The sequence below is a fragment of the Oncorhynchus mykiss genome, chromosome 16, assembly GCF_013265735.2.
Source record: "Oncorhynchus mykiss isolate Arlee chromosome 16, USDA_OmykA_1.1, whole genome shotgun sequence".
NCBI lineage: Eukaryota > Metazoa > Chordata > Actinopteri > Salmoniformes > Salmonidae > Oncorhynchus > Oncorhynchus mykiss.
In genome coordinates, this window is record NC_048580.1 from 34,770,826 (window position 1) to 34,796,764 (window position 25,939).

The 25,939-nt window shown below is 41.1% G+C and overlaps 1 protein-coding gene across 2 annotated transcripts; it reads right to left on the reverse strand.

The window, feature by feature from the left end:
* Positions 1-25,330, reverse strand: LOC110491856 (choline/ethanolaminephosphotransferase 1). Of its 2 annotated transcripts, XM_021565669.2 has the most exons (9): positions 25,038-25,330; positions 23,980-24,513; positions 16,475-16,622; positions 8,111-8,252; positions 6,272-6,356; positions 5,771-5,902; positions 1,961-2,119; positions 1,549-1,674; positions 1-1,220 (listed from the first exon to the last, which is right to left on the reverse strand). In XM_021565669.2, exons 2-9 carry the CDS (start codon positions 24,397-24,399, stop codon positions 1,077-1,079), a joined length of 1,356 nt encoding a protein of 451 aa, XP_021421344.1. In that variant the 5' UTR covers positions 24,400-24,513; positions 25,038-25,330; the 3' UTR covers positions 1-1,076. The 2 variants fall into 2 exon arrangements, with proteins under 2 accessions (XP_021421344.1, XP_036802644.1); XM_036946749.1 differs by lacking the exon at positions 1,961-2,119.
* Between the last annotated feature and the right edge of the window lie 609 nt (positions 25,331-25,939).

Genomic DNA, 25,939 nt, shown 5'->3' on the forward strand with positions numbered 1-25,939 from the left:
TTTTTTTTTTAACGGCCAACGACTGATTCATCCTTCGCATTTTATTTTCAAAATCTCTGCATCAGAAATGACAAACAATCCAAGGGGGGGGGAAAAATGTACGTTTGAATGGATGTTTCGATTGGTTGAACCCCATCAGTTACAGAGATATTGGCTGTGACCACTACAGTGGGTTGTAATGCCCATCCCATGCATATGATACACACGAGAACAATGACAAGTTCTACTCTTGTTATGAGACATTAGCTGCAGACATTTGAATACTCTGTGTGTCACTGTTTGATATAAGGTAAGAGGCATTCCTTAACTTTTGCAGAAAAAAAAAACATTCCTTATGTTTGAACACGGACGGGTACTGCGTCCATCCGTACGGATATAGTTCTAACGTTTAATACTTGGTTAATGACGAGACCTCAGAATGCAGTACACAGAACTACACCTTGAACAGAGGACTAATGTTTTCTCTGGAGTGGAACAAGTAGTTGTATGTAGAGGAGCTAAACTAGTACCAATACTGAAAGAACAGAGACATTTAAATTCAGTCCTACTGCTCTGACACATTAATAAACTGTAGGTGTTTTTCCTGTAGATAAATATAATATTATAATATTACTTGGTTAGGTATAACCTGCTCCTTCCCATGGATAACATTTATTTCAGTTTAAAAAATAGCTAATACACAGATAGTGGCAGCACGGTTATAGTAAGCAACATTAACCTCTATCCATAAAGTTTGGTTAGACAACTAATTCTCAATTAGTTTGTTACCAAATAACGGGGTGCTCTTTTACGACAAACTAACAAAACCCCTTTCTCTTCGGTTATGAACCTTTAACACCAAAACAACACAACATCGGCAAAAACTGAGCATTATTGCACAACAAATAGATTGAAATAAATTATTTCCACCACCCTCAATGTATTCATAATTTCATTGGCTAATACATTCGTAGAGAGACCGCCTCCAATTTGTCTCATCCAATGGGAATCCTGTGGTGACAAGGGGGAGGCGGTAGAGGTACACCCACCAACTTCATCTCCGTACGGACAGTGTCACCAGACCAGGGACACAAGTGTCACCACACATCTTTGCCTGACTGGGAGGCAGCAACGGGCCGCAGGTTGGGGGGTTTGATCTTGAACACAAAGATGTGCAGGTGAGAGGCGATCTGGTTGCATACGCTGACGCAGTAGCGCACCAGGTCAAAGATGGACAGGAACTGGAGAGAAACAAGACAGAGGGTGGATGTCAAATAGTCAATTTAAGGCTCCCTATATACAAAACTGGTTGTGTTTATTATATGGTCAATCATCTTTTGAATAAATTCCCCTTGAAAAGGTATTTGATTAGGATCCCATTAGCTGCTGCCAAGGCAGGCGCTACTTCTCCTGGGGTCCAAAAAAAAAGAAAAAAAAAATGGCACAATTCTAAGCTAGGCATCTACATTGTACTGCAAAATAAGTTAAAAGGGGAAATCCTAACTTTCATTTAGGTTTCAATTGGCTTGGTATGTGTACATGGATGAACCGATTGAGGTGTAGCCTTACTAGTGCCACCCAGAGGACCAAGTACTCGTCTATGATGCTGTTAAAATACTGGTCCAAGAAGAGCAGCCCTGGCCCCAGGTAAGCCAAGTCATGGAGAGACATCTCACTTTTGGTCATATGAGCCACCTGTAAAACAAATATATATAAATAAGATTGGGCAGTGTTAAGTTAAACAAGGAAAAACAAGACTAGAGTTGGTATGCTGAATAAGGAATCCTAGATTTGAGCTTTAACCCTAAGTTAACACAACTAAAACAGGGCACATTAGGCCAAAGTTCCAACATCCACACCAACATACTATTTAGAATGAAGCAAAAGATTGGACATGTATTCCAAGTGGTATACTAGTGTGGATTTGGAAAGTAACCAGGCCCTTTCAGTGTTTAATGTTTCAGACCATCTGCTTCCTCACCACTAGCTTGTTGGTGATCTTGGCCGACACAAACCCAAAGGCCAGGACGTACAGACAGGGGTGCTTCTCAAACAGCTGGGACGCAGACTTCTTGTAGATCATAATAGCCAGAGTGATAACTGACCCTATGTGGAAGAACGGTGACAGGACACTCGTTCCCTGAGGAAGACGACGGGACATGGATGTCACAATCACTGTACCTAGCTGAAAATTCCACCATTCTTGTCCTTCTCTAAAGTGATCAATAAACTGCACGGTAAAGGTCTGCAGAGCAGTCAGTGGCTTGGCTGAAACAAATGAAAAAAGTCCAGGCATGATAGGCATCCACTGTCACCATTTTATGGAGGCAAAGAAATGAAAAATGGTATTTAAAGAGCGACTGCCACTAGAAAGCTGGGTGGCAGGTAGCCTAGTGGTTAGAGCATTGGACTAGTAACTGGAAGGTTGCAAGATCGAATCCCCGCGCTGACGTAAAAATCTGTTGTTCTGCCCCTGAACAAGTTAACCCACTGTTCCTAGGCCGGCATTGAAAATAAGAATTTGTTCTTAACTGACTTGCCTAGTTAAATGAAAGATCAAATAAAGCAACATCTTGTTTTGAAAATGCCCTATGCTGCATCGATATGAGTCAGACAAATGTATTCTAGTGTTAAAAATGACTACAAAAGTGTAAATAGAATAATTTTGATATAAGTCAATCATCCAAAATGATTTTTTATTTAGTATTTATTAGGATTCCCAAATACTCTTCCTGGGGTCCAAACAGGAAACAAAAAAATGTAAATACATAATATACACAGCGTGTACAAAACATTAGGAACACCTCTTTCCATGACAGACTGACCAGCTAAATCCAGGTGAAAGCTATTATCCCTTATTGATGTCACCAGTTAAATCCACACCAATATCCTGTTATTATTTGAGATATTCATATCATATCCCATTTACAACAACCGAAAAGGCTTGTATCCCAGTTATAAGAAACCCAGGTAAGATGCCTGGGATATGCTGATCTAAAATGGGATACTGTGGCATGTTAACATCTTATGCTGTTTACTGTTGTTTTTGCGGTCTGCGCAGGCAGTTGCTCATATCATGGGTGGTGTGTTTTCATACGATTGTCAAACAAATCCCTTCAAAAAGTATGCTACCTGCTCAGTTCGATACACCATAATACTTTATCTACGTAATCTCCTGTTTCTGCCTCACACTTTAGAAACAGGAGATGGCTCCTCACCTATGAGCCATTCTTGTCAGGCCACTTACTTAACACAATATGTCTGTCTCTTCACAGTCCCCGTTGTGGCATAAGGTGTTATTTCATCTGGTTTTTGAATCTGTTTTTATTGCTAGCTTGAGTTACCTGGAGTGGCAGCGAGTTCCATGTAGTCATGGCTCTGTCATGGAATGAAGGGAACCGTAATAGTTTTCCTTGGGTTGGGTTTATTTTAATCATATCCACATGCCCACAGATGGCATCACCCAAGTAATCATCAATTAGGAACATAGCTGCAAGCAACCTGATCGTTATGCCCATGGTCAATTTGGTGTGACATTAGATATCCCAATGGGGCTAGTTAGGGACAATCAATAATGTACATGGGACAATATTTTAAAATGTCATTAGCTCAACATTTCAATGGCTTAACCTCAAAACTATGAAATGTATATACAAATATTGAAATAATTTAAATGTGCAACATGAAAACAATTTGTTTCATTTACATTGTGTAATTTATTTATGTTCCCCACGATCCCCAACCTTTCCATGGTCGCACACTAGTCAGCTAAAGCTAATTGGCGAAATCATTTGGCTAACTCTTCCCACCTGCGAACACACACACACACACACACACACACACACACACACACACACACGACACCCACATCAAACCACACCCAGAAACCAACTCGCGTTTGAATTCAGCCATGGCCGCTAGCGTTTCTTTAAAAAACTAATCTAAAACGACGCCAAATCAGGAAGTGCAGTCGCCTTTTAAACATTAGAAAAGACTGGCTACAAAAAAAACTAATGCTGTTGATGTTTTTTTTTAATTAAGCCACTGTACGATATACACTACAGTTCAAAAGTTTGGAGTCACTTAGAAATGTCCTTGTTTTTGAAAGAAAAGCACAGATTTGGCCATTAAAATAACATCAAATTGATCAGAAATACAGTGTAGACATTGTTAATGTTGTAAGTGACTATTGTAGCTGGAAACGACTGATTTTTTAAATGGAATATCTACATAGGCGTACAGAGGCCCATTATCAGCAACCATTATTCCTGTGTTCCAATGGCACATTGTGTTAGCTAATCCAAGTTTATCATTTTAAAAGGCTAATTGATCATTAGGAAACTCTTTCCTTAGCACAGTTGAAAACTGTTGTTCTTATTAAAGAAGCAATACAACTGGCCTTCTTTAGACTAGTTGAGTATCTGGAGCATCAGCATTTGTGGGTTCGATTACAGGCTCAAAATGGCCAGAAACAAAGAACTTTCTCCTGAAACTCGTCAGTCTATTATTTTTCTGAGAAATGAAGGCTATTCCATACGAGAAATTGCCAAGAAACTGAAGATCTCGTACAACGCTGTGTACTACTCCCTTCACAGAACATTACTAACTGGCTCTAACCAGAATAGAAAAAGGAGTGGGAGGCCCCGGTGCACAACTGAGCAAAAGGACAAGTACATTAGAGTGTCTGGATTGAGAAACAGATGCCTCACAAGTCCTCAACTGGCAGCTTAATTAAATAGTACCCGCGAAACACCAGTCTCAATATCAACAGTGAAGAGGTGACTCCGGGATGCTGGCCTTCTAGGCAGAGTTGCAAAGAAAAAGCCATATCTCAGACTGGCCAATAAAAAGAAAAGATTAAGATGGGCAAAAGATGAAGATTGGAAAAAACTTATGGACAAAACTTATGGACCTCAGTTTGAGGTGTTCGGATCACAAAGACCATTCGTGAGATGCAGAAAAAATGAAAAGATGCTGGGGGAGTGCTTGATGTCATTTGTCAAGCATGTTGGAGGCAATGTGATAGTCTGGGGGTGCTTTGGTGGTGGTAAAGTGGGAGATTTGTACAGGGTAAATGGGATCTTAAAGAAGGAAGTCTATCACTCCATTTTGCAACGCCATACGCCATACGCCCTGTGGACGGCGCTTGATTGGAGTCAAATTCCTCCTACAAGACAATGACCCAAAGCACAGCTCCAAACAATGCAATAACTATTTAGGGAAGAAGCAGCCAGCTGGTATTCTGTCTATAATGGAGTGGCCGGCACAGTCACCGGATCTCAACCCTATTGAGCTGTTGTGGGAGCGTAAGAAGTTCCCATGAAGCCAATCCATGGGCACATTTGGTGTGGGGGGGGGTGGCCTTGCTCAAGGGTACAATAGTAGGCAATAACATCTAGGATTTGATACGTGCAACCCTCCATTTGCCAGCTCACTACCCACCAGATTTTTCCCATCAGACCTGGGATTTGCCTCTACCCGCTAGGCTACCTGCCGCCACAGGAGGCTGCCAAGGGGAGGATGGCTCATAAGAATGGCTGGAACCAAGCAAATGAAATGGCATCAAACACGTGTTTGATACCATTCCACATCTTCTGCTCCAGCCATTACAATGAGCCATGTTCTCCCAATTAAGGTACCACCAACCTTCTGTAAGTGTCACCCATATCATACCTGTTGAAATAACCAATACAATGAGCAGCAGGACTGTAAACCTTCCTTCCTAGACTGTAACTCAGCCATACAATTCAACTGGATCCTCATCAGCAAGGATGGATCACGTCTTACTTACCGCTATGGTGGATCCGTTCTTTCCTACACCTCCCGTGAATATGACCCGGAAGTAGTTGGTGCAGGAAAAGATGGCTCCTGCCACAGTGAGGATGGCTGGAATGATCTTAATCTGGATGTTCACCCCAGGGATCTGTGTGTGTTAGGGAGATTAGTAAGAGCCCTGTTCCAATACTTTTGAAATGCATCCTTCCTACCATCCTTTAAGTAAAGACAGATCAGAATGTGTTGGATTGGTGAAAGTAATAGGGTGGTAACCTGGCTTTCACCTATCCAATCACTTATTAGATGTGTGCTTACCTCCAGGAAAGAAGGAAAGGATGCATTTCTGAAGTATTCACACAATCATGAACCAGGACGTGAGTCTGAACACTTCAACCAACATGCCAGATCAAATGCATCAAACTACAATGCATGTAAATATTAGCATTTTAGCATTTTTCAAATCCAAGCAGTAGAAACAGGCCATAATTTGCTGAATCAAATGGGTTAAATGCATTACCAAGAACTGCCAAAAAGCTGATCCTCCGATGGCAGCCAGTAAATACATGATTATAATGAAGAACTGCACTTCAGTCACATCAATGCTGAACGGGCAGAGAGACAGAGGAATCATGAGCAACCATTAGTGATTTCACATGTCACTCATGAAAAACAACATGCACATAGCACCCCCTAGCAGGTCCTGCACAAACTGTACCCATTCCTCTTGGTTGTGAATTAGAGGTCAACCGATAATGATTTTTCAACGCCGATACCGATTATTGGAGTACCAAAAAAGCCGATACCGATTAATCGGATGGTTAGAGCGTTGGACTAGTTAACTGTGCGGTTGCAAAATTGGAACCCCTGACAAGGTGAAAATCTGTCGTTCTGCCCCTGAACAAGGCAGTTAACCCACAGTTCCTAGGCAGGTATTGAAAATAAGAATGTGTTCTTAACTGACTTGCCTAGATAAATAAAAGGTATAAAAAATTAAAAAATATATATATATTTTTAAATAATCGGAAATCGGCGCCCAAAAATACCGATTTCCGATTGTTATGAAAACTTGAAATCGCCCCTAATTAATCGGCCATTCCGATTAATCGGTCGACCTCTATTGTGAATGTGTGTGTGTGTGTAGAGTGAGGAGAACATTTCCCTTGAAAGGCTGGGAGGAACCTGATCTGTTAAAGTTTTTTTTAGTTGTTCTGTCTGACAACCTACTTAGCGCTTACTTACTCTGTGAAGGGCTTACATCATATAAAATCAACCATACTCCAAGGACATTCATCGCTTGTCCTTGTGGTTGTTCCCGAAAGCCAATCGGATTAGCCAATGTTGATATGTGAAGTTCCATCAAAATCTAAATCAGCTGCTAATGTCCTGGTGTCTACGTCAACACGGCTGCTGGTGCAGAAATGTACTGGGTGAACAAGCTGTCATGACAGACCTATCATTGTTAAAAACAATCAGAATAAACATGTTTAGTTTGAGGTCGAAATATAGCCATTGATCTTAAAGCTTTGCACCAATGGTGGTGGTGGTGGGCCCAAAATTTGTCGTAAATTATAAATCTTATAATTCAGGTTATGTGAATTCCATCATCTCTCTGCTTCCTAACATTATTCCAGTGGTCAACAGAGATTAACGTAATCTAGGATAGCTCACATCTAATCAAATTTAGCCACCTCTATCAAATACCAAATGACAGTATCAAAGCGATGTGAGAACAAATGAAACAGGGTCTATAAGAAAGTTGTCCAGGAATGGTTGGTTTTGGCGATGGGGGCAGTCTGTGCAGGAAGTGGGGCCTGATTGGACACAAAGGTTATCTTCAACAGGGAAGTCACGCGGATTATGCTCTCGTTTTACCGTTAAGTTCCAGAACCCGGGCCCAAACGTGGCTGTGCACGTCTAACATAGCTACACGATCAGATACTCTGACATCAAATCTGCCCACCAGGAAAAAGACAAGGAAGCTCTGTGACATGGCTAGATAGCCAGGTTTTAAGCCCAGTGTCTATGAAAAACATCTCCCATCTCCCTACATGTAGGCCTATGACAAAACAGCATGTGGTTACTAAATGTTCCCATGGTTGCATACATACTAGACAAATATTAAAGAGTGCAATGACATAGCCATTTTATTCAAACTTTTCAGGACCCGTGTTCATAAAGCGTCTCAGAGTACTGATATAGGATCAGTTTTGCCTTTTTGTTCAGAAAGAATAAGAAGGGGGACCTGATCCTAGATCAACACTCCTACGCTGAGACGCTTTATGAACACGGCACCCTGGAACATCAGGCATGATGCTCTTGTCCTCCTGCCTTGTTATTGCCTCCCCCACTCACTCACATGCCAAAGCGCAGGGTGCCTGATACGTAGGTCTGCCAGTGGGCACAGTAGAACATGAACATGCCGGCAAAGCAGCAGAAGAACATCCAGTCGGGGTTAGTGCCAAGCTGGACGGCGATACAGGTACCCAGGACCACAAACACTGAGGGAGGGGCAGAGAAGGAAGTCCGAGAGAGAAAATGAGTGAGTGACAGAAAAATTCCAAAGAGGCAGGTATCCTCCAGCCTGAGTGTCTGTTTGTGCCATCATGCCAACTCCTTCTCACTCATTGTAATGGCACAAGTTTGGCTTGACAATGACAGCAATCAATGGGGTTGGCAAGAGCACAAATATATCTGGCACCAGGCTATTATCCTTACTGTGCTTAATTGCGTGTGGAAATGAACATGGGTAAGAAAAATGTATTTTACTGTGGGTCAAGTACCAGTGACATCAATGGATGCAGAGAGGGAAAGAGAGAGTGACAGAGAGAGAGAAGTTCAATTACACAAGAAAAATATATAATACTACACTGAACAAAAATATAAATGCAGCATGTAGTGTTGGTCCCATGTTTCATGAGCTGAAATTTAAGATCCCAGAAATTTTGCAGATGCAAGGAAGTGTATTCTCTATAATTTTGTACACACATTTGTTTACATCCCTGTTTGTGAGCATTTCTTCTTTGCCAAGATAAATCATACACCTAATAGGTGTGGCATATCAAGAAGCTGATTAAACAGCATGATCATTACACAGGTGCACCTTATGCTGGGGACAATAAAAGTCCACTAAAATGTGCAGTTGTGTCACACAACACAATGCCACAGATGTCAGTCAAGTTGAGGGAGTGTGCAATTGGCATGCTGACTGCAGGAATGTCCACCACAGCTGTTGCCAGATAATTGAATGTTAATTTCTCTACCATACGCCACCTCTAACATCGTTTTAGAGAATTCCGTAGTACGTCCAACTGGCCTCACAGCAGTTTGCTGATGTCAATGTTGTGAACAGAGTGCCCCATGGTGGCGGTGGGGTTACGGTATGGGCAAACATAAGCTATGGACAATGAACACAACTGCATTTTATCATTGGCAATTTGAATGCCCAGAGATACCGTGACGAGATCCTGAGGCCAATTGTGAGGCTCATTTTTTTAAAGGTATATGTGACCAACAGATGCATATCTGTATTCCCAGTCATGTGAAATCCATAGATTAGGGTTTAGATTAGATTTAATTTCAATTGACTGATTTCCTTATATGAACTAACTCAGTAAAATCTTTGAAATTGCTGCATGTTGCGTTTATACTTTAGTTCAGTATAATAATAAATGGGACTTATTTAAATTTGACTTTTGGGTCCCTTTTCAAGGACCCAAAAGTCACTTTACAATTGTAGAAATTAAACAACAAATAAACAGTAGTCAAAACAAAAACAAAGAGAGGGGTGGGCTCAAGGAAGGGAAAGAGTGTGATGTAACAGTGTATGGGGAGGGTAGGGGTTTGTATACAAACCCAGATAGGGTAAGGGGTAAGATACAAACATGTTTTAGGGTAATGGATAGGGTGAGGGTTTTTTGTTAGGTGGTGCTTAATATACTTTGCCTGTATGTGGTGGGGCTTTAGGAGGGACTGAAAAATGGTGATGGACTCGCCGAAGCTCTGGAGCTTCGACCTGAGGACGACAAGGTGAAATGCATGTGTGGGTTGCAGGGGAGAAGGTCTGAGAGGTGTTGGATTCTGGGTAAACTTTTAACATTGAGATATTAAAGACATGACAGATCAGACGCATTGTATATAAAGGAGTGAGATCTGTAGAAAGACAGAGTGGCTGTGGAATGTGCTGGGAGAGAGGGAGAGGGTCACGGGAGTGCGATAGGTGATACGATAGGACATCTGTGGATTAGGCGAAGGAGGGGTTGAGATCAGGAGGTCAGGTCAGATCCCTTGAAGGGAGCAATAATGGTTTTATTATCCTGTTACTCTCTTCCTGTCGAACCATAAGATGTAAGGATTGGAGAGATGGAGGGGTGTCTAAAGTAGAGTATATATACTGTACACACTTGTGATGGTGAGAACATGTTTTGCCTGAATTACAGCTGTAACAACCCTTTGGGAAGAATTAAACTTGGTTAAGCTTCTCTAGTGTCCATGAGTTATTTACTCCGAAAAATGAGAACCTAACAGAGGTGGTGAAGGGCTTTGTAGGTTAGAAGGAGTATCTTGTAATCAATGCGTTGGGAGACAGGGAGACAGTGGAGTTCACGGATTACAAGGCTGATGTGCTGCACAGGACCCACGGTGTGGGTGAGAAGTCGGGTTGCAGAGTTTTGAACTATTTGGAGCTTATGGCGGGAGTTGAGTTGATGCCGGAGAGTAGTGAGTTGCAATAGTTAAGACTGGAAGAGATGCATGTATGAGGGTTTCAGCGGAGAGGACGGGAGAGATAGGACCTTAATCTGGCAATGTTGCGGAGGTGGAAGAATGAGGATTTGACCGTCTGTTTTATGTGGTGCTCAAAGGAGAGGGTGGATTCCAGAATGATGCAGAGTTTGTGGGAAAGACAGTAGTGTCGTCAATGGTGAGGATGCCAACTTTGGTAAGGGTGGGTTTGGTGCCTATGAAAAGGAGTTCTGTTTTATCACTGAGCTTGAGGGAGTTTTGTTGTATCCATGTTTTTATTGCAGAGAGGCAAGAATCAATAATATGGGTCAGAGGTGGGTTGAGGGATTTTGTGCCGAGGTAGATCTTTGTGTCATCAGCATAGCAGTGGAAGTCAAGGTTGAAGTGATGGAGGATCTGACCAAAGGGGAGGATGTAAATGTTGAATAGTAAGGGACCCAGCACAGAGCCCTTGGGGGACACCCTGTGTAACCACAGCTGAGTCTGAGGTGTGGCCACTGACGGGAGTTCTAGCGGGTAAGTGGGACAGCAATAGTAAGTAGTTCAGATAGTTCCGACAGGAATGATTCATTAGCTTTAAGAAGACGGTACACAAAGATAGTGGTCATGGAGAAGGATGATTTGTACCCCAATTAGTATACTGGTCAATTGTTTGGTCGCTAGGCTGTTGGTCAACTGAGATTGTTTTAGTCGAGCAGGAACAAATTATACACACACACGGTCAAAAGTCTTAGAATACCTACTCATTCAAGAGTTAATTTATTTGTACTAATTTCTACATTGTAGAATAATAGTGAAGACATCAAAACTATGAAATAACATATGGAATCATGTAGTAACCAAAAAGGTGTTAAACAAATCAAAATATATTTTATATTTGATATTCTTAAAATAGCCACCCTTTGCCTTGATTACAGCTTTGCACACTCTTGGCATTCTCTCAACCAGCTTCAGACACCTGGAATGCATTTCAATTAACAGGTGTGCCTTCTTAAAAGTCCATGTGTAATTTCTTTCCTTCTTAGTGTGTTTGCGCCAATCAGTTGTGTTGTGACAAGGTAGGGGGGTATACAGAAGATAGCCCTATTTGGTAAAAGACCAAGTCCATATTATGGCAAGAACAGCTCAAATGAGAAATGACAGTCCATCATTACTTTAAGACATGAAGGTCAGTCAACACAGAACATTTCAAGGACTTTGATAGTTTCTTCAAGTGCAGTCGCAAAAAACATTAAGCGCTATGATGAAACTGGCTCTCATGAAGACTGCCACAGGAATGGAAGACCTAGAGATATATCTGCTGCAGAGATAAGTTCATTAGTTACCAGCCTCAGAAATTGCAGCCCAAATAAATGCTAACGGACACATGCAGCCCAAATAAAAGTAAAACATCTTAACATGAACTATTCAGAGGAGACTGCGTGAATAAGTCCATGGTCGAATTTCTGCAAAGAAAAGGGTACTAAAGGACACCAATAAGAAGAAGATATTTACTTGGGCCAGGAAACATGAGCAATGGACATTAAACCGGTGGAAATGTGTCATTTGGTTTGGAGTCCAAATTGTAGATTTTTGGTTCCAACCGCCGTGTCTTTGTGAGACGTGGTGTGGGTGAACAGATGATCTCCGCATGTTTATTTCCAACCGTAAAGCATGGAGGAGGAGGTGTGATGTGGGGTGGGGGTGCTTTGCTGGTGACACGGTCTGTGATTTATTTAGAATTCAAGGCACACTTATCCAGCATGGCTATCATTACATTCTGCAGCGATAGGCCATCCCATCTGGTTTGTGCTTTGTCACACTATCATTTGTTTTTCAACAGGACAATGAAACCCCAACACACCTTCAGGCGGTGTAAGGGCTATTTTACCAAGAAGGAGAGTGATGGAGTGCTGCATCGGATGACCTGGCCTCCACAATCCCCGATCTCAATCAAATTGAGATGGCTGCTTCTGCGGTCCGACTTATTCCAAACCAACAAGTGCTCAGCATATGTGGGAACTCCTTCAAGACTGTTGGAAAAGCATTCCAGGTGAAGCTGGTTGAGAGAATACCAAGAGCATGCAAAGCTGTCATCAAGGCAAAGGGTGGCTATTTAAATATAAAATATATTTTGATTTGTTTAACACGTTTTTGGTTACTACAAGATTACATATGCGTTATTTCATAGTTTTGATGTCTTCACTATTATTCAACAATGAAGAAAATAGTAAAATGAAGAAAAACCCTTGAATGAGTATGTGTTCTAAAACTTTTGACCGGTAGTATGTAATGTAATATAACACCTACTTATTCAAGGGTTTTTCTTCATTTTTACTATATTCCACACACACACACACACACACACACTACACATTACCAGCCAAACATTTGGACACACTGTTTAAACACAAACTCACTTCCTTGACAACAGCTCTGCATTGCTCCGCGAAGCACAAGAAGTATGAATGCCCTGACATCTGCTGAGGCCATATCACCCGAAATGTTGTATGGACAACGCAGACGGCGGATTGACCATTCACCCAGAATGCGCTCTCTCCCACCAATTTGTGCACATTCATTGTGTCATAACTTCATTTTGTGAATTGTTTGCGTTTGATTGTTAGTGTATATCAATTCCCCATTACATTTCACCAGTAGTACATTTACCATCAATTCCTATCATTTCTGATCTACAATGTTTGTTACTTTGGTTACGGTCATTTATTTTAATGGATTCAATATTATTCCAGTCTTCCTGTTCTCACTGTCAGAGTGGACACATTGTTTGCAGAGTGCACAACCTATGCTACACTTTGAGAAAAAAAGTTACGGTTTATTTAATTCCATTTACGAGTTCTGTCAAATTTAGTCATTGTCTTTTGTTTTGAGCGCTCCTGTCGATGTTGAGTAAGGACGTAATAAATGTGCCCATTTGGGGATCTGATAGTATTTCTGATTGGCTTAATGCACCACCACTAATGACCCGTGGAGCATCTCAAAGTAATGTTGTTTTCTTCAAGCAAACAAAGTCTGTTTTTACATCCATTGAGAATCCCAATTGCTCCTCAATGTATTTGAAAAATCTTTCCATCTCTCTCACTTTCAATAACCACTCAGCGTGAAAGGGAAAATGAATGTCATGCTCCGATACAGTGGATATATAAAATAGGCTTCTTATCAGTGCTTGACTTGGACTGAAATAGGTTCCGGTCCTCATTTTGGGTGTTGGTACTGTTTATATGTAGGTGCAGGAGCTCCACAATACTTTTGAGCTAATATTCTATAAGAGGAACAGGAGCTCAAGCAGGAGAACATTTGAGGTGTTGGTAGTCAGCTCCGGTGAGCTCCTGTTCAAGTCAAGCACTGCTTCTTATCCCTTGCACAAATAGCATTACAGCTGTGTCTGTCCTGAGCTGGTGCAGGAAACTGAGGGCACAGAATATTCTATACAATGTTGCAAGTTTGCTAGCACAAGCTTTGGGCCAGATCCAAGTTGATACAATGTTTCAAGTTCAATGTAGACAGGCCATGTGTAGCCAATGTGATTTATAGGATATTTATATATATTTTTTAAATCTGGAAATGTTCTACCTGCAAGCTGCATTGTTTGTTGGCTTTATGTAGACTATTTTTACATAGTTGGCAATAAGTTACTTTTTACGTTTGTATAATTTTCTTTTAGATTTGGATATCAGTTGTATTAACCACAACAATGACTGAGATATGAAGACATTATTATGAATTAAATGAAACTGTTTCATGAAAATGTGCATATGAAAACTATAAAAGGGCATGCAGATTGGTAGAAATTGTAAGATAAATGGTCATTCCACATGAGAAAGTTTGACTCCTCGTGTAGCCTATTAACAACAACTTCAGGAGAGAAATGGCAGAACCTGTGAAAGCCAGCTGGAGGAGAATGGTTGGGTTAGGTTAAGGTTATCTTCTGGTTATCTAGATCTCTGGTGCCCTCGAGACATCAAATCGTAAGCTTAAAGCATCAAACAAGCTCATTGCACATAGTTGATTTTATTAAATCACATTAAATCTATATATGGAAAAATACACTTAAAGATTTAGCAAACATTTGGTCAAAAGACCATACGACTTTCGGTCTATCAATATTTTTTTCCGGGGACAGCCCTAATGCAAATTATTCCGTTTATGAACGTACAGTTGAAGTCGGAAGTTTTTACATTTAAACTCAGTTTTTCACAATTCCTGACATTTAATCCTAGTAAAAATTCCCTGTTTTAAGGTCAGTTAGGATCACCACTTTTTTTTAAGAATGTGAAATGTCAGAATAATAGTAGAGAGAATGATTTATTTCAGCTTTTATTTCTTTCGTCACGTTCCCAGTGAGTCAGAAGTCTACATACACTCAATTAGTATTTGGTAGCATTGCCTTTAAATTGTTTAACTTTGATCAAACGTTTCCGGTAGCCTTCCACAAGCTTCCCAAAATAAGTTGAGTGAATTTTGGCCCATTCCTCCTGACAGAGCTGGTGTAACTGAGTCAGGTTTGTAGGCCTCCTTGCTCACACACGCTTTTTCAGTTCTGCCCACAAATGTTTTATGGGATTGAGGTCAGGGCTTTGCGATGGCCACTCCAATACCTTGACTTTGTTGTCCTTAAGCCATTTTGCCACAACTTTGGAAGTATGCTTGGGGTCATTGTCCATTTGGAAGACCCATTTGCGACCAAGCTTTAACTTCCTGCCTGACTGATGTCTTTAGATGTTGCTTCAATATATCCACATAATTTTCTGTCATCATGATGCCATCTATTTTGTGAAGTCCACCAGTCCCTCCCGCAACAAAGCACCCCCACAACATGATGCTGCCACCCCCGTGCTTCCCGGTTGGGATGGTGTTCTTTGGATTGCAAGCGTTCCTCTTTTTCCTCCAAACATAAGGATGGTCATTACAGCCAAACAGTTCTATTTTTGTTTCATCATACCAGAGGACATTTCTCCAAAAAGTACGATCTTTGTCCCCATGTGCAGTTGCAAACCGTTGTCTGGCTTTTTATGGCGGTTTTGGAGCAGTGGCTTCTTCCTTGCTGAGCAGCCTTTCATTTTATGTCGATATAGGACTCGTTTTACTGTGGATATAGATACTTTACCCGTTTCCTCCAGCATCTTCACAAGGTCCTTTGCTGTTGTTCTGGGATTGATTTGCACTTTTCGCACCAAAGTACGTTCATCTCTAGGAGACAGAACGCATCTCCTTCCTGAGCGGTATGACGGCTGCGTGGTCCCATGGTGTTTATACTTGCATTGTTGTTTGTACAGTTTGTATTGAACGTGGTACCTTCGGGCTTTTGGAAATTGCTCCCACGGATGAACCAGACTTGTGGAGGTCTACAATTTCTTTCTGAGGTCTTGGTTGATTTCTTTTGATTTTCCCCATGTCAAGCAAAGAGGCACTGAGTTTGAAGTTAGGCCCTGAAATTCATCCACAGGTACACCTCCAATTGACTCAAATGATGTCAATTAGCCTATCAGAAACTTCTAAAACCATGACATCATTTTCTGAAGTTTCCCAAGCTGTTTAAAGGCACAGTCAACTTAGTGTATGTAAAGTTCTGACCCACTGGAATTGTGATAGTGAATTATAAGTGAAATCTGTATGTAAACAATTGTTGGAAAAAAAATTACTTGTGTCATGCACAAAGTAGATGTCCTAACCAACTTGCCAAAACTATAGTTTGTTAACAAGAAATTTGTGGAGTGGTTGAAAAACTAGTTTTAATGACTCCAACCTAAGTGTATGTAAACTTCCGACTTCAACTGTAAGTGTATGTTGTTTATGTCTGCAAGTGTGTTATGTCTACATCTCCGTCTTAGAGCGCGTGTTTGTAGGTGTCTGAGAGCATTTTGTACTGTCCTTTTAGTCTGAGTGTGTTCTGTATGTTTGTTTGAGACTGTATACACACGCTCCAGCACACACACACACACACACACACACACACACACACACACACACACACACACACCTGTCGAGAGGGAGTCACAACCATGGTCAAAGAGCTCTCCCAGTGGGGTGCTGTTATTGGTGCGCCGTGCCTGCTTCCCATCGATGGCGTCCAGTGATTGGTAGATGAAGAGACCCACTGCACAAGACAGGTATGCCCACAGAGGTGCCTGAAAGGGAAAGGGCACAAACATTCAACATCATAAATGAGGAAGCTCTCTATGGCATCAGAAACTTTCACAATAATATTATTAGTCTAGTGCTCGTCGACATTCACAGAAAAGCATGGGTTCAGCCTTCATGAATGTCATTTCCATATTGGAGTAATATGATTACATTTGGCACTTAGCAGATGCTCTTATCCAGAGTGACTTACATTCAATGCACTCAACTAAGGTTGGTAAGACAACCACATATCCCATTTATTGCAAGTAAAACACTTTAATTTAAAAAAAGCAGCTATCAGCAAAATCAGTGCTAGTGGGAAAAGACAAGTATGTGGGGTTGCTATGGGTTCAACCAAGGTGCTATTTGATGTCACTTAGTTGGGCTGTTTTCTTTAAAAAGAGCATGGTTGTGTTGTTGGTGCTGGGTTATTGAGATACTGTATTACCCAGCGGGTCAGATCAAAAGACTGGAGGGGTAGTTTAGTGGGCACGTGGCGTTCAGATAGTTATTTTTAACCACTCGTGAGAGTAAATGTCATTCCTGTTCATCTGTTCTGTTGTATAGTTATCACAAGTTAAGCTTGAACAATTTCATTTTTGTTGCTTCAAATGAGGCTTACAGTAGTGTGTGTTCTCAAAACGCCTATGCAAAGCCCATTGTTGGGATAGATACCACCATATTATACTACATAATAAATCTTAATATTCTAGAAGAATGTGTCAAATGCAAAACTTGCAGTATTTGGGTAACTCCAAGGTAACAAAATGACGCAGAAACTCTGATTTTTCACTTTAAAAGTATACCAAACAAAAAACATTGATTGTTAAGGTAAAACAAACCATACAATCAATGCACAAACACAACTTTTTTTAAATTTCCAATATAAATTTGACAAAAACCCATTTCAAACCAAAGAATATAAAGTTTGGTAACAGAATGATGTTAAAATTTCCCTCCGTTTATGTGACCATGTTTTCCAAAATATCTACTCTGAAATATTATTCAAATTGTCTGCAGAAAGAATGGGGTGTCAGCTATGATATGACACCTTGAGTTTGAAAACTACAGCAAGTGAAGTGGATTAACCTCTGGCAACAGAGTCATGGTAACAGAATGACATCATGGTCCCTGATCTGTACTCTACAGAAATGCATAAATATGAATGCAATTCTCTTCATGGTGATGTATACTGAACAATAGACACATTTTATATGGCGCTTTTCATACAGAATCTCAGTCGCTTTAAAACAACAAAAATGTTGGGAGCTGCTCCCTCCGTCCACTCAGATTGACAATCAGATGCAGATCATCGGTCCAGTTAAAAAAAAGAAAGAACAAAAAAACCACATTATTATGCCCACTCAGCTGTGCCTCACAATAAAACGATTTACACTACATGATCAAAAGTATGTGAACACCTGCTCGTCGAGCATCTCATTCCAAAATCATGTGGGACCAACTCTATATATTAATGCCCCTTTGCTGCCATAACAGCCTCCATTCCTCTGGGAAGGCTTTCCACAAGATGTTGGAACATTGCTGTGGGGACATCAGCCACAAGAGCATTAGTTTGGTCGGGCAGTGATGTAGGGTGATTAGGCCTGGCTCGCAGTCGGCGTTCCAATTCATCCCAAAGGTGTTCGATGGGGTTGAGGTCAGGGCTCTGTGCAGGTCAGTCAATTTCTTCCACACCGATCTCGACAAACCATTTCTGTATGGACCTCGCTTTGTGCATGGGGTCATTGTCATATTGAAACAAGAAAGGGCTTTCCCCAAACTGTTGCCACAACGTAAGAAGCACAGAATCGTCTAGAATGTCATTGTATGCTGTAGCGTTACGATTTCCCTTCACTGGAACTAAAGGAGCCTAGCTCGAACTAGAGGTTGACCGATTAAATCGGAATGGCCGATTAATTAGGGCCGATTTCAAGTTTTCATAACAATCAGAAATAGTTTTTTTTGGACGCTGATTTTGCATTTATTTTTTTTACACCTTTTTTTAACTTGCCAAGTCAGTTAAGAACACATTCTTATTTTCAATGACGGCCTAGGAATGGTGGGTTAACTGCCTTGTTCAGGGGCAGAACGACAGATTAACCTTGTCAGCTCAGGGATTCAATCTTGCAACCTTATGGTTAACTAGTCCAACGCTCTTAACCACCTGCCTCACGAGGAGCCTGCCTGTTACGCGAATGCAGTAAGAAGCCAAGCTAAGTTGCTAGCTAGCATTAAACTTATCTTATAAAAAACAATCAATCAATCATAATCACTAGTTATAACTACACATGGTTGATGATATTACTAGTTTGTCTAGCGTGTCCTGCGTTGCATATAATCAATGCGGTGCGCATTCGCGAAAAAGGACTGTCGTTGCTCCAATGTGGACCTAACCATAAACATCAATGCCTTTCTTAAAATCAATACACAGAATTACATTTTTAAACCTGCATATTTAGCTAAAAGAAATCCAGGTTAGCAGGCAATATTAACCAGGTGAAATTGTGTCACTTCTCTTGCGTTCATTGCACGCAGAGTCAGGGTATTTGCAACAGTTTGGGCCGCCTGGCTCATTGTTAACTAATTTGCCAGAATTGTACGTAATTATGACATAACATTGAAGGTTGTGCAATGTAACAGCAATATTTAGACTTAGGGATGCCATCCGTTAGATAAAATACGGAACGGTTCCTGAAAGAATAAACTGAGACTTGGAGTAGTTGTTCTCCTTGCTCTGCATGGGTAACGCTGCTTCGATGGTGGCTGTTGTCGATGTGTTCCTGGTTCGAGCCCAGGGAGGAGCAAGTAGAGGGACGGAAGCTATACTGTTACTGGCAATACTAACGTGCCTATAAGAACATCCAATAGTCAAAGGTTAATGAAATACAAATCGTATAGAGAAATAGTCCTATAATTCCTATAATAACTACAACCTAAAACTTCTTACCTGGGAATGTTGAAGACTCATGTTAAAAGGAACCACCAGCTTTCATATGTTCTCATGCTCTGAGCAAGGAACTTAAACGTTAGCTTTCTTACATGGCACATATTGCACTTTCACTTTCTTCTCCAACACTTTTTGCATTATTTACACCAAATTGAACATGTTTCATTATTTATTTGAAGCAACATTTATTTTATTGATGTATTATATTAAATTAAAATAAGTGTTCATTCAGTATTGTTGTAATTATTACAAATAAATAAATCTAAATCTATTTAGGATTGACCAATGTAGATATTTTCAAATATACGTAATATTGATTTGAAATCTTTTGGACATCAAAGCAATCTTTAGGGAATCCTATTTGAGTCAGAAAATGATATTCATACGATAGGTAAGCTCAATTTTTCAGTTTTTGATTTGTTAAAAAAGTTTGAAATATCCAATAAATGTTGTTCCACTTCATGATTGTGTCCCACTTGTTGTTGATTCTTCACAAAAAAATACAGTTGTATATCTTTATGTTTGAAGCCTGAAATGTGGCAAAAGGTCGCAAAGTTCAAGGGGGCCGAATACTTTCGCAAGGCACTGTAGATAGATAGAATAGCCTGAACATGGGAAAGTTAATATGGTGTGTCTAGCTTTAACAGATCAAGAGTTAGTTTATGCAAATGTATGCAAATTGCTAGTTTATAAAGATTTTAAAAGACTTTGAAGTTAGGATAGTGTCACGACTTCCACCGAAGTTGTTCCCTATCCTTGTTCGGGCGGAGTTCAACGTCACCGGCTTTCTAGCCACCACCGATCCATGTTTCATTTGTCCTTTTGTTTTGTCTGTTTACACACCTGGTTCCCATCTCATGATTATGTTCCTTATTTAACCCTCTGGTTTCCCTTTCTGTTTTGTGTGTGATTGTCTTTCGTGTGTTGGAGTTCTATCCTGTTTTGTCCTTGGTTGATAACGAGATTTTTGTTACGTTCTTAGATTGAGTAAATACAGTGTTTTTTTTACTCTTACCTGTGTCCTGCGCCTGACTCCTTCGCTATCTTCTAGATAGCCTGAATATTTTAAAGTTAGTCTTGTAGCTTAATTGGCCAAGGAACAGGATTCTCAGTATTCCTATTGTTCTCATTCAAACCCATGTTCAATTATTCATATTTTAAATAGTTGTAGTTCAAAAAGTATACACAGCATCAAAAATCCTTTGACAAGCAATCTAAATTGGGGCAGTCTGAACGTTTCAACGTTGATTTGGAGTTGATAGCTTAAAAATGGTGACAGAGGGGATTGGTTGAATTTTGTGGTTTTACCAATCTCCTCCGTCACCATTTTTAAGCTATCAACTCCTAAACCAACGTCGAAACATTCAGACTGCCCCAACTTAGATTGGTAAAACCACCGATTTCAACCAAAGTTGGGGCAGTATGGGCATTTGAAAAGTTAGTTTCGTTTAAATAATTTAAATTGTTTAAGCTCTAGAGCGGGCGGAATAAATATAATAATACAAGTAGAAAAGTAAATTTCCTAAAGGAAATGTGGTACGCTTGCTTGCTTGTGAAATATCGATTGATAAGATGGGATAGTCTGAACATGTGAAAGTTGGTTTGGCAAACTCGAGCTTGAACAGTTCAAGAGTTACTGTTGGTGTCACGACTTCCGCCGAAGTTGGTGCCTCTCCTTGTTTGGTCGACGTTTGGAGGTCGTCGTCACCGGCTTTCTAGCTGCCACAGATCCACGTTTCTTCCTCCATTTATTATGTCTTGATTGTACACACCTGGTTCCGATTACGTTATTATTATTTCCCTATTTAACCCTCTGGTTCTCATTATGTTTTGTGCATGATTGTTCCTGGTTTTGTGTTAGTCTTTTGTGTTAGGGTTTGTTATTCCCTGCGTGGATTTATTTTGGCTGATTTATTTTTCCGAGTGAAGTACGTTGTTTTACTCAGTTCTGTGACCTGCGCCTGACTCCATCCTCACCTCTGCAGAACTGACACTTGACAGTTGGTGATTTATGCAAAAATGTATGCCAATTTAAAAATATATATATAGTTCATAAAGGTTTTAGAGAATTTTAAGTTAGGCTCGGCTGAACGTTTTAAAGTTGATGTTGTAGCTTAATTGACCAAGGAGCAGGACCATTTATACTGAACAAAGATATTTAAAAAATGCAACAATTAACAATTTCAAAGACATCAGACAATTTAAATAAATGAGGCCCTAATCTATGGATTTAACATGATTTGGCCAGGATGCAGCCATGGGTGGGCTTGTGGGGGCATAGACCCACCCACTTTGGAGCCAGGCCACCCACAGGGGAGGCAGGCCCAGCCAATCAGAATGAGTTTTTCCACACAAAAGAGCTTTATTACAGAAATACTCCTCAGTTTCATCAGCTGTCTGGATGGCTGGTCTCAGATGATCCCGCAGGTGAAAGAGCCGGATGTGGAGGCCCTGGGCTGGTGTGGTTACACATGGTCTGCGGTTGTGAAGCCGGTTGGACGTACTGCTAAATTCTCTAAAATGCTGTTGGAAGCGGCTTATGGTAGAGAAATGTACATTACATTTTCTGGTAACAGCTCTGGTGGACATTCCTGCAGTCAGAATGCCAATTGCACACTCCCTCAAAACTTGAGATATCTTTGGCATTGTGTTGTGACAAAACTGCACATTTTAGAGTGGCCTTTTATTGTCCTCAGCACAAGGTGCACCTGTGTAATGATCATTCTGTTTAATCAGCTTCATGATATGCCACACTTATCAGGATTATCTTGGCAAAGGAGAAATTATCACTAACAGGAATGTATACAAATTTGTACTCAAAATTTGAGAGAGGATTTTTGTGTATGGAACATTTCTGGGATCTTTTATTTCAGCTCATGAAACATGGGACCAACACTTTAGATGTTGAGTTTATAGTTTTGTTTAGTATAGCATAGCAACCACTGTATTCCTATTCTTCTCATTCAAACCCATGTTAGACCTGACTTCAGTTCGGGGTCGTAACCGACTTCAGTGGGCAAATGCTCACCTTCCATGGCCACTGGCACATTGGAGAAGTGTGCTCTTCACGGATGAATCAAAGTTTCAACTGTACCGGGCAGATGGCGTGCATGGCGTCGTGCAGGCGAGCGGTTTGCTGATGTCAACGTTGTGAACAAAGTGCCCTGTGGTGGTGGGGGTATGGTATGAGCAGGCATAAGCTACGGACAACAAACACAATTGCATTTTAACGATGGCAATTTGAATACATAGAAATTCCATGACCAGATCCTGAGACCCATTGTCGTGCCATTCATCCGCCACCATAACCTCATGTTTCAGCATAATGCACAGCCCCATGACGCATATTCTTGGAAATTGAAAATGTCCCAGTTCTTCCATGGCCTGCATACTCAGACATGTCACCCATCGACGTGTACAAACAGTGTGTTCCAGTTTCCACCAATATCCAGCATCTTTGCACAGCCATTGAAGAGGAGTGGCACAGAATTCCACAGGCCACAATCAACAGTCTGATAAACTCTATGCTAAGGAGATGTCGTGCTGTATGAGGCGGTCTGGTGGTCACACCAGATACTGACTGGTTTTCAGATCCACGCCCCTACCTATTTTTTGGGGGGGTATTTGTATTACCAGTCATGTGAAATCCATAGATTAAGGCCTAATGAATTTATTTAAAAATGGACTGACTTCCTTATATGAACTTTGAAATTGTTCCATTTATGTTTTGTTCGGTATAGCTAGTGACAAATTTTACGAGCTAGTGTCCAATCCTTGCCTCGTTTCCTCAAATTCTTCTGAAATCGCATTGGAGTAGAGGATCTAAGGTCCCTTCCTTTGACCTCCTCCTCTAATGAGCTTTGAGAGAAATTGAGGAAACTAGAATGGAGGGAGGATTTGACAGCTAGTAACATTTTCAGACACAGCCAAGGGAGTGACATTTAAGTTGCGGGTTGTGACATTCTGGTGGTTTACCACAACAGTGTTCATCAAAGACTGCTACTGTAAACTGGTTTAGAATACAGTTCTCACATACAGACAATGTGGATAGTATTAGGCTATGTAGCATACTTATCTAGAAAAAAGTGCAGTAAACATTGGCAAAACAATCATATCTAGACTTTGGCTCCAAATGGGTAGGCTATATCTGACAATCAATACTTTTCAATCAAGAAATTCTGAAGGCTCTCGTATTTTCTCAATGTCCTGTCAGTAGTGTACATTAGTCGTACAGCTGTGACAACAAACATTGACCTACTATTCCATGGTTATTACTTAGTAGCAATAACTGTTCAATAATTAATATGTGGGTGCTCAGTAGGAGGGTGGGTCACGTGATAGACAGTGTGTGAAAGGGCCCCAACGTTAAATTCTCCCCCGTGGCCTAGAATTCCCAGCGGTGCCCCTGCACCTACCTGTTCAGTGGCAGTGGGGCAGTAGTACACCAACACCAATGTGGTGAGGATGTTTGTGGCCAAGCCCACGATAGTGATGAGGTTGGGGGCTATCCATGCCGGCACACGCGCCACTAGCCACTCCCAGTAGTGCTGCATGAAGGGCTCCAGAAGGGAGTGGCCTGCACTGCTATACCTGTGCTCCTCCAACTTCTTCAGCTGGTGACGCGACAGCGGTGGAGCCGGCAGCTGGATCAGCTTACTCAGGACACAGGAGCTCCCTCCACCACTGCATGTTGTGGTTGGGCCTGCAGTGGTGGTTGGCCTGTAGGATGGGTCCATTCTCTGGTCCTGAGGGATCCATGTCGTTGTCCCCCCTGCCCCCTGGGCTTCCTTCGCCGCCCGGGTCCGTGGAGCTCTTTGACCAGCGTTGTTACTCATGGAGGAAGCCGAAACCACACTTCACGTGGCACCCACTCTGCCTACGACTGCCTCCACCCTGGTACTATTCAGGGAATCCACAGTGGGGTAACAACAGTTTTCCTGGGCTTGGCCCTTATGAGGAGAGAGAGTTATTTTTACTCGACAGTATGTTTTGGTGAGCACAATTTGACTATGGCAACATGCTGGGCACAAGCTGCAGAGGGAGGGCTGGTAAAAAAACGAACTGCTAAACCATACATGCATATCACAATTTTCCTGATAGATTGTGCTGATATTGCAAACAGCAGTCAGTGAGACAGAGTAAATAAATGCAAGGCTTGCATTATAGCTAGGGCATTGAAGGGTATATATATACTTAAGGCAGACATTTTTAAGTCTACCTATAGTGAATAGTAACCAAATCATGTCTACAAAAAAGCCATTCAAAAGCAATGTTATATAGCTAGGAAGTTCATCTCATGTTGCCCTATGCAATCATAGTAGTTAGCAACAAAATCAACTGGTCAGCTAGCTAGCTAGCTAGCTATCAATATATGTAGCTAACTAAACATATAATAGATTGTCAACACCATACAATCATGATCATGAAAAGCTGAGACAAGTTGACAAACAGTCGTCCTTCGGAAATCTCTTACCTTGATGCTTGATTCTATGCGGAAGCGATGGCCTCTATCGTGGTCTGCCTGAGAGCTAGTGTGCTAATTTAACTATGCGGCAACCTCGGACTCTTTTGTCAGTTTATATGTAACTAACAAGTGTATGGACTAGCCGCAGGAGTCTAATCCCCGCACAAATGAGTCTAGTTCCCAACGAGCTATGAGCTGTTCTTGTGGTTATAGCGGAGAGATATTTAAGAAAAGCGGAGCGATATTTGACAGGGAATAGGGATATCCCACTTCCGTCGCACAATAGGCCTTTCACTTGGAAAACGTTTCACTAAGGGGAGTGGGAGGAATCTTAGCTACGGGTGCATCAAAAGCCTTATCCGGTCTAAATAAATAAATATAAAATCATATATATATATATATATATATATATATATATAAACGTCAATAACCAACTTTTTATGCGAGTAATGTACATGTCGAATGTCTTATGCGAGTAAAGTACGTCAGATAAAAAATGTCATGCCATATTGGAATAGATCATGCTAAACGAGGTTGGAATGTTCTTATATAAATTCAACAGAAGACAATAATGTGTTAAAATCACCCTGGGTGTATTAGAATTGCATTGGAGCGTACTTATTTCACTGTACAGCCTTATGGATTGTGGATCAATGGCATGGGGTGTCAGACACACAGAGAACATCAGCATCGTAGCTCTAGGCAAGTTCGTATTCAGGGTTAACTGCCTTGTTCAGGGGCTGCCAGCTCGGGGATTCGATCTTGCAACCTTACAGTTACAAATCCAATATGGCATGACATTATAACCACTAGGCAACCTGCCGCCCCTCTTATTGCGGGACTCAGAAACCCCTGTGATTTGAGCCACATTTATTGTACCAGTCAGAACCAGTCAGAACACGTTCTGTAAT

What these genes read in the sequence shown, in the direction of transcription:
- LOC110491856 (XM_021565669.2), bottom strand. Translation starts at nt 24,399, where the DNA reads ATGAGTAACAACGCTGGTCAAAGAGCTCCACGGACCCGGGCGGCGAAG. An exon ending in GCCCCACTGCCACTGAACAG is followed by an intron (nt 16,623 to 23,979) that starts GTAGGTGCAGGG and finishes TTTCCCTTTCAG; the next exon opens with GCACCTCTGTGGGCATACCT. An exon ending in AGATCACCAACAAGCTAGTG is followed by an intron (nt 1,675 to 1,960) that starts GTGAGGAAGCAG and finishes TTTGTTTTACAG; the next exon opens with GTGGCTCATATGACCAAAAG.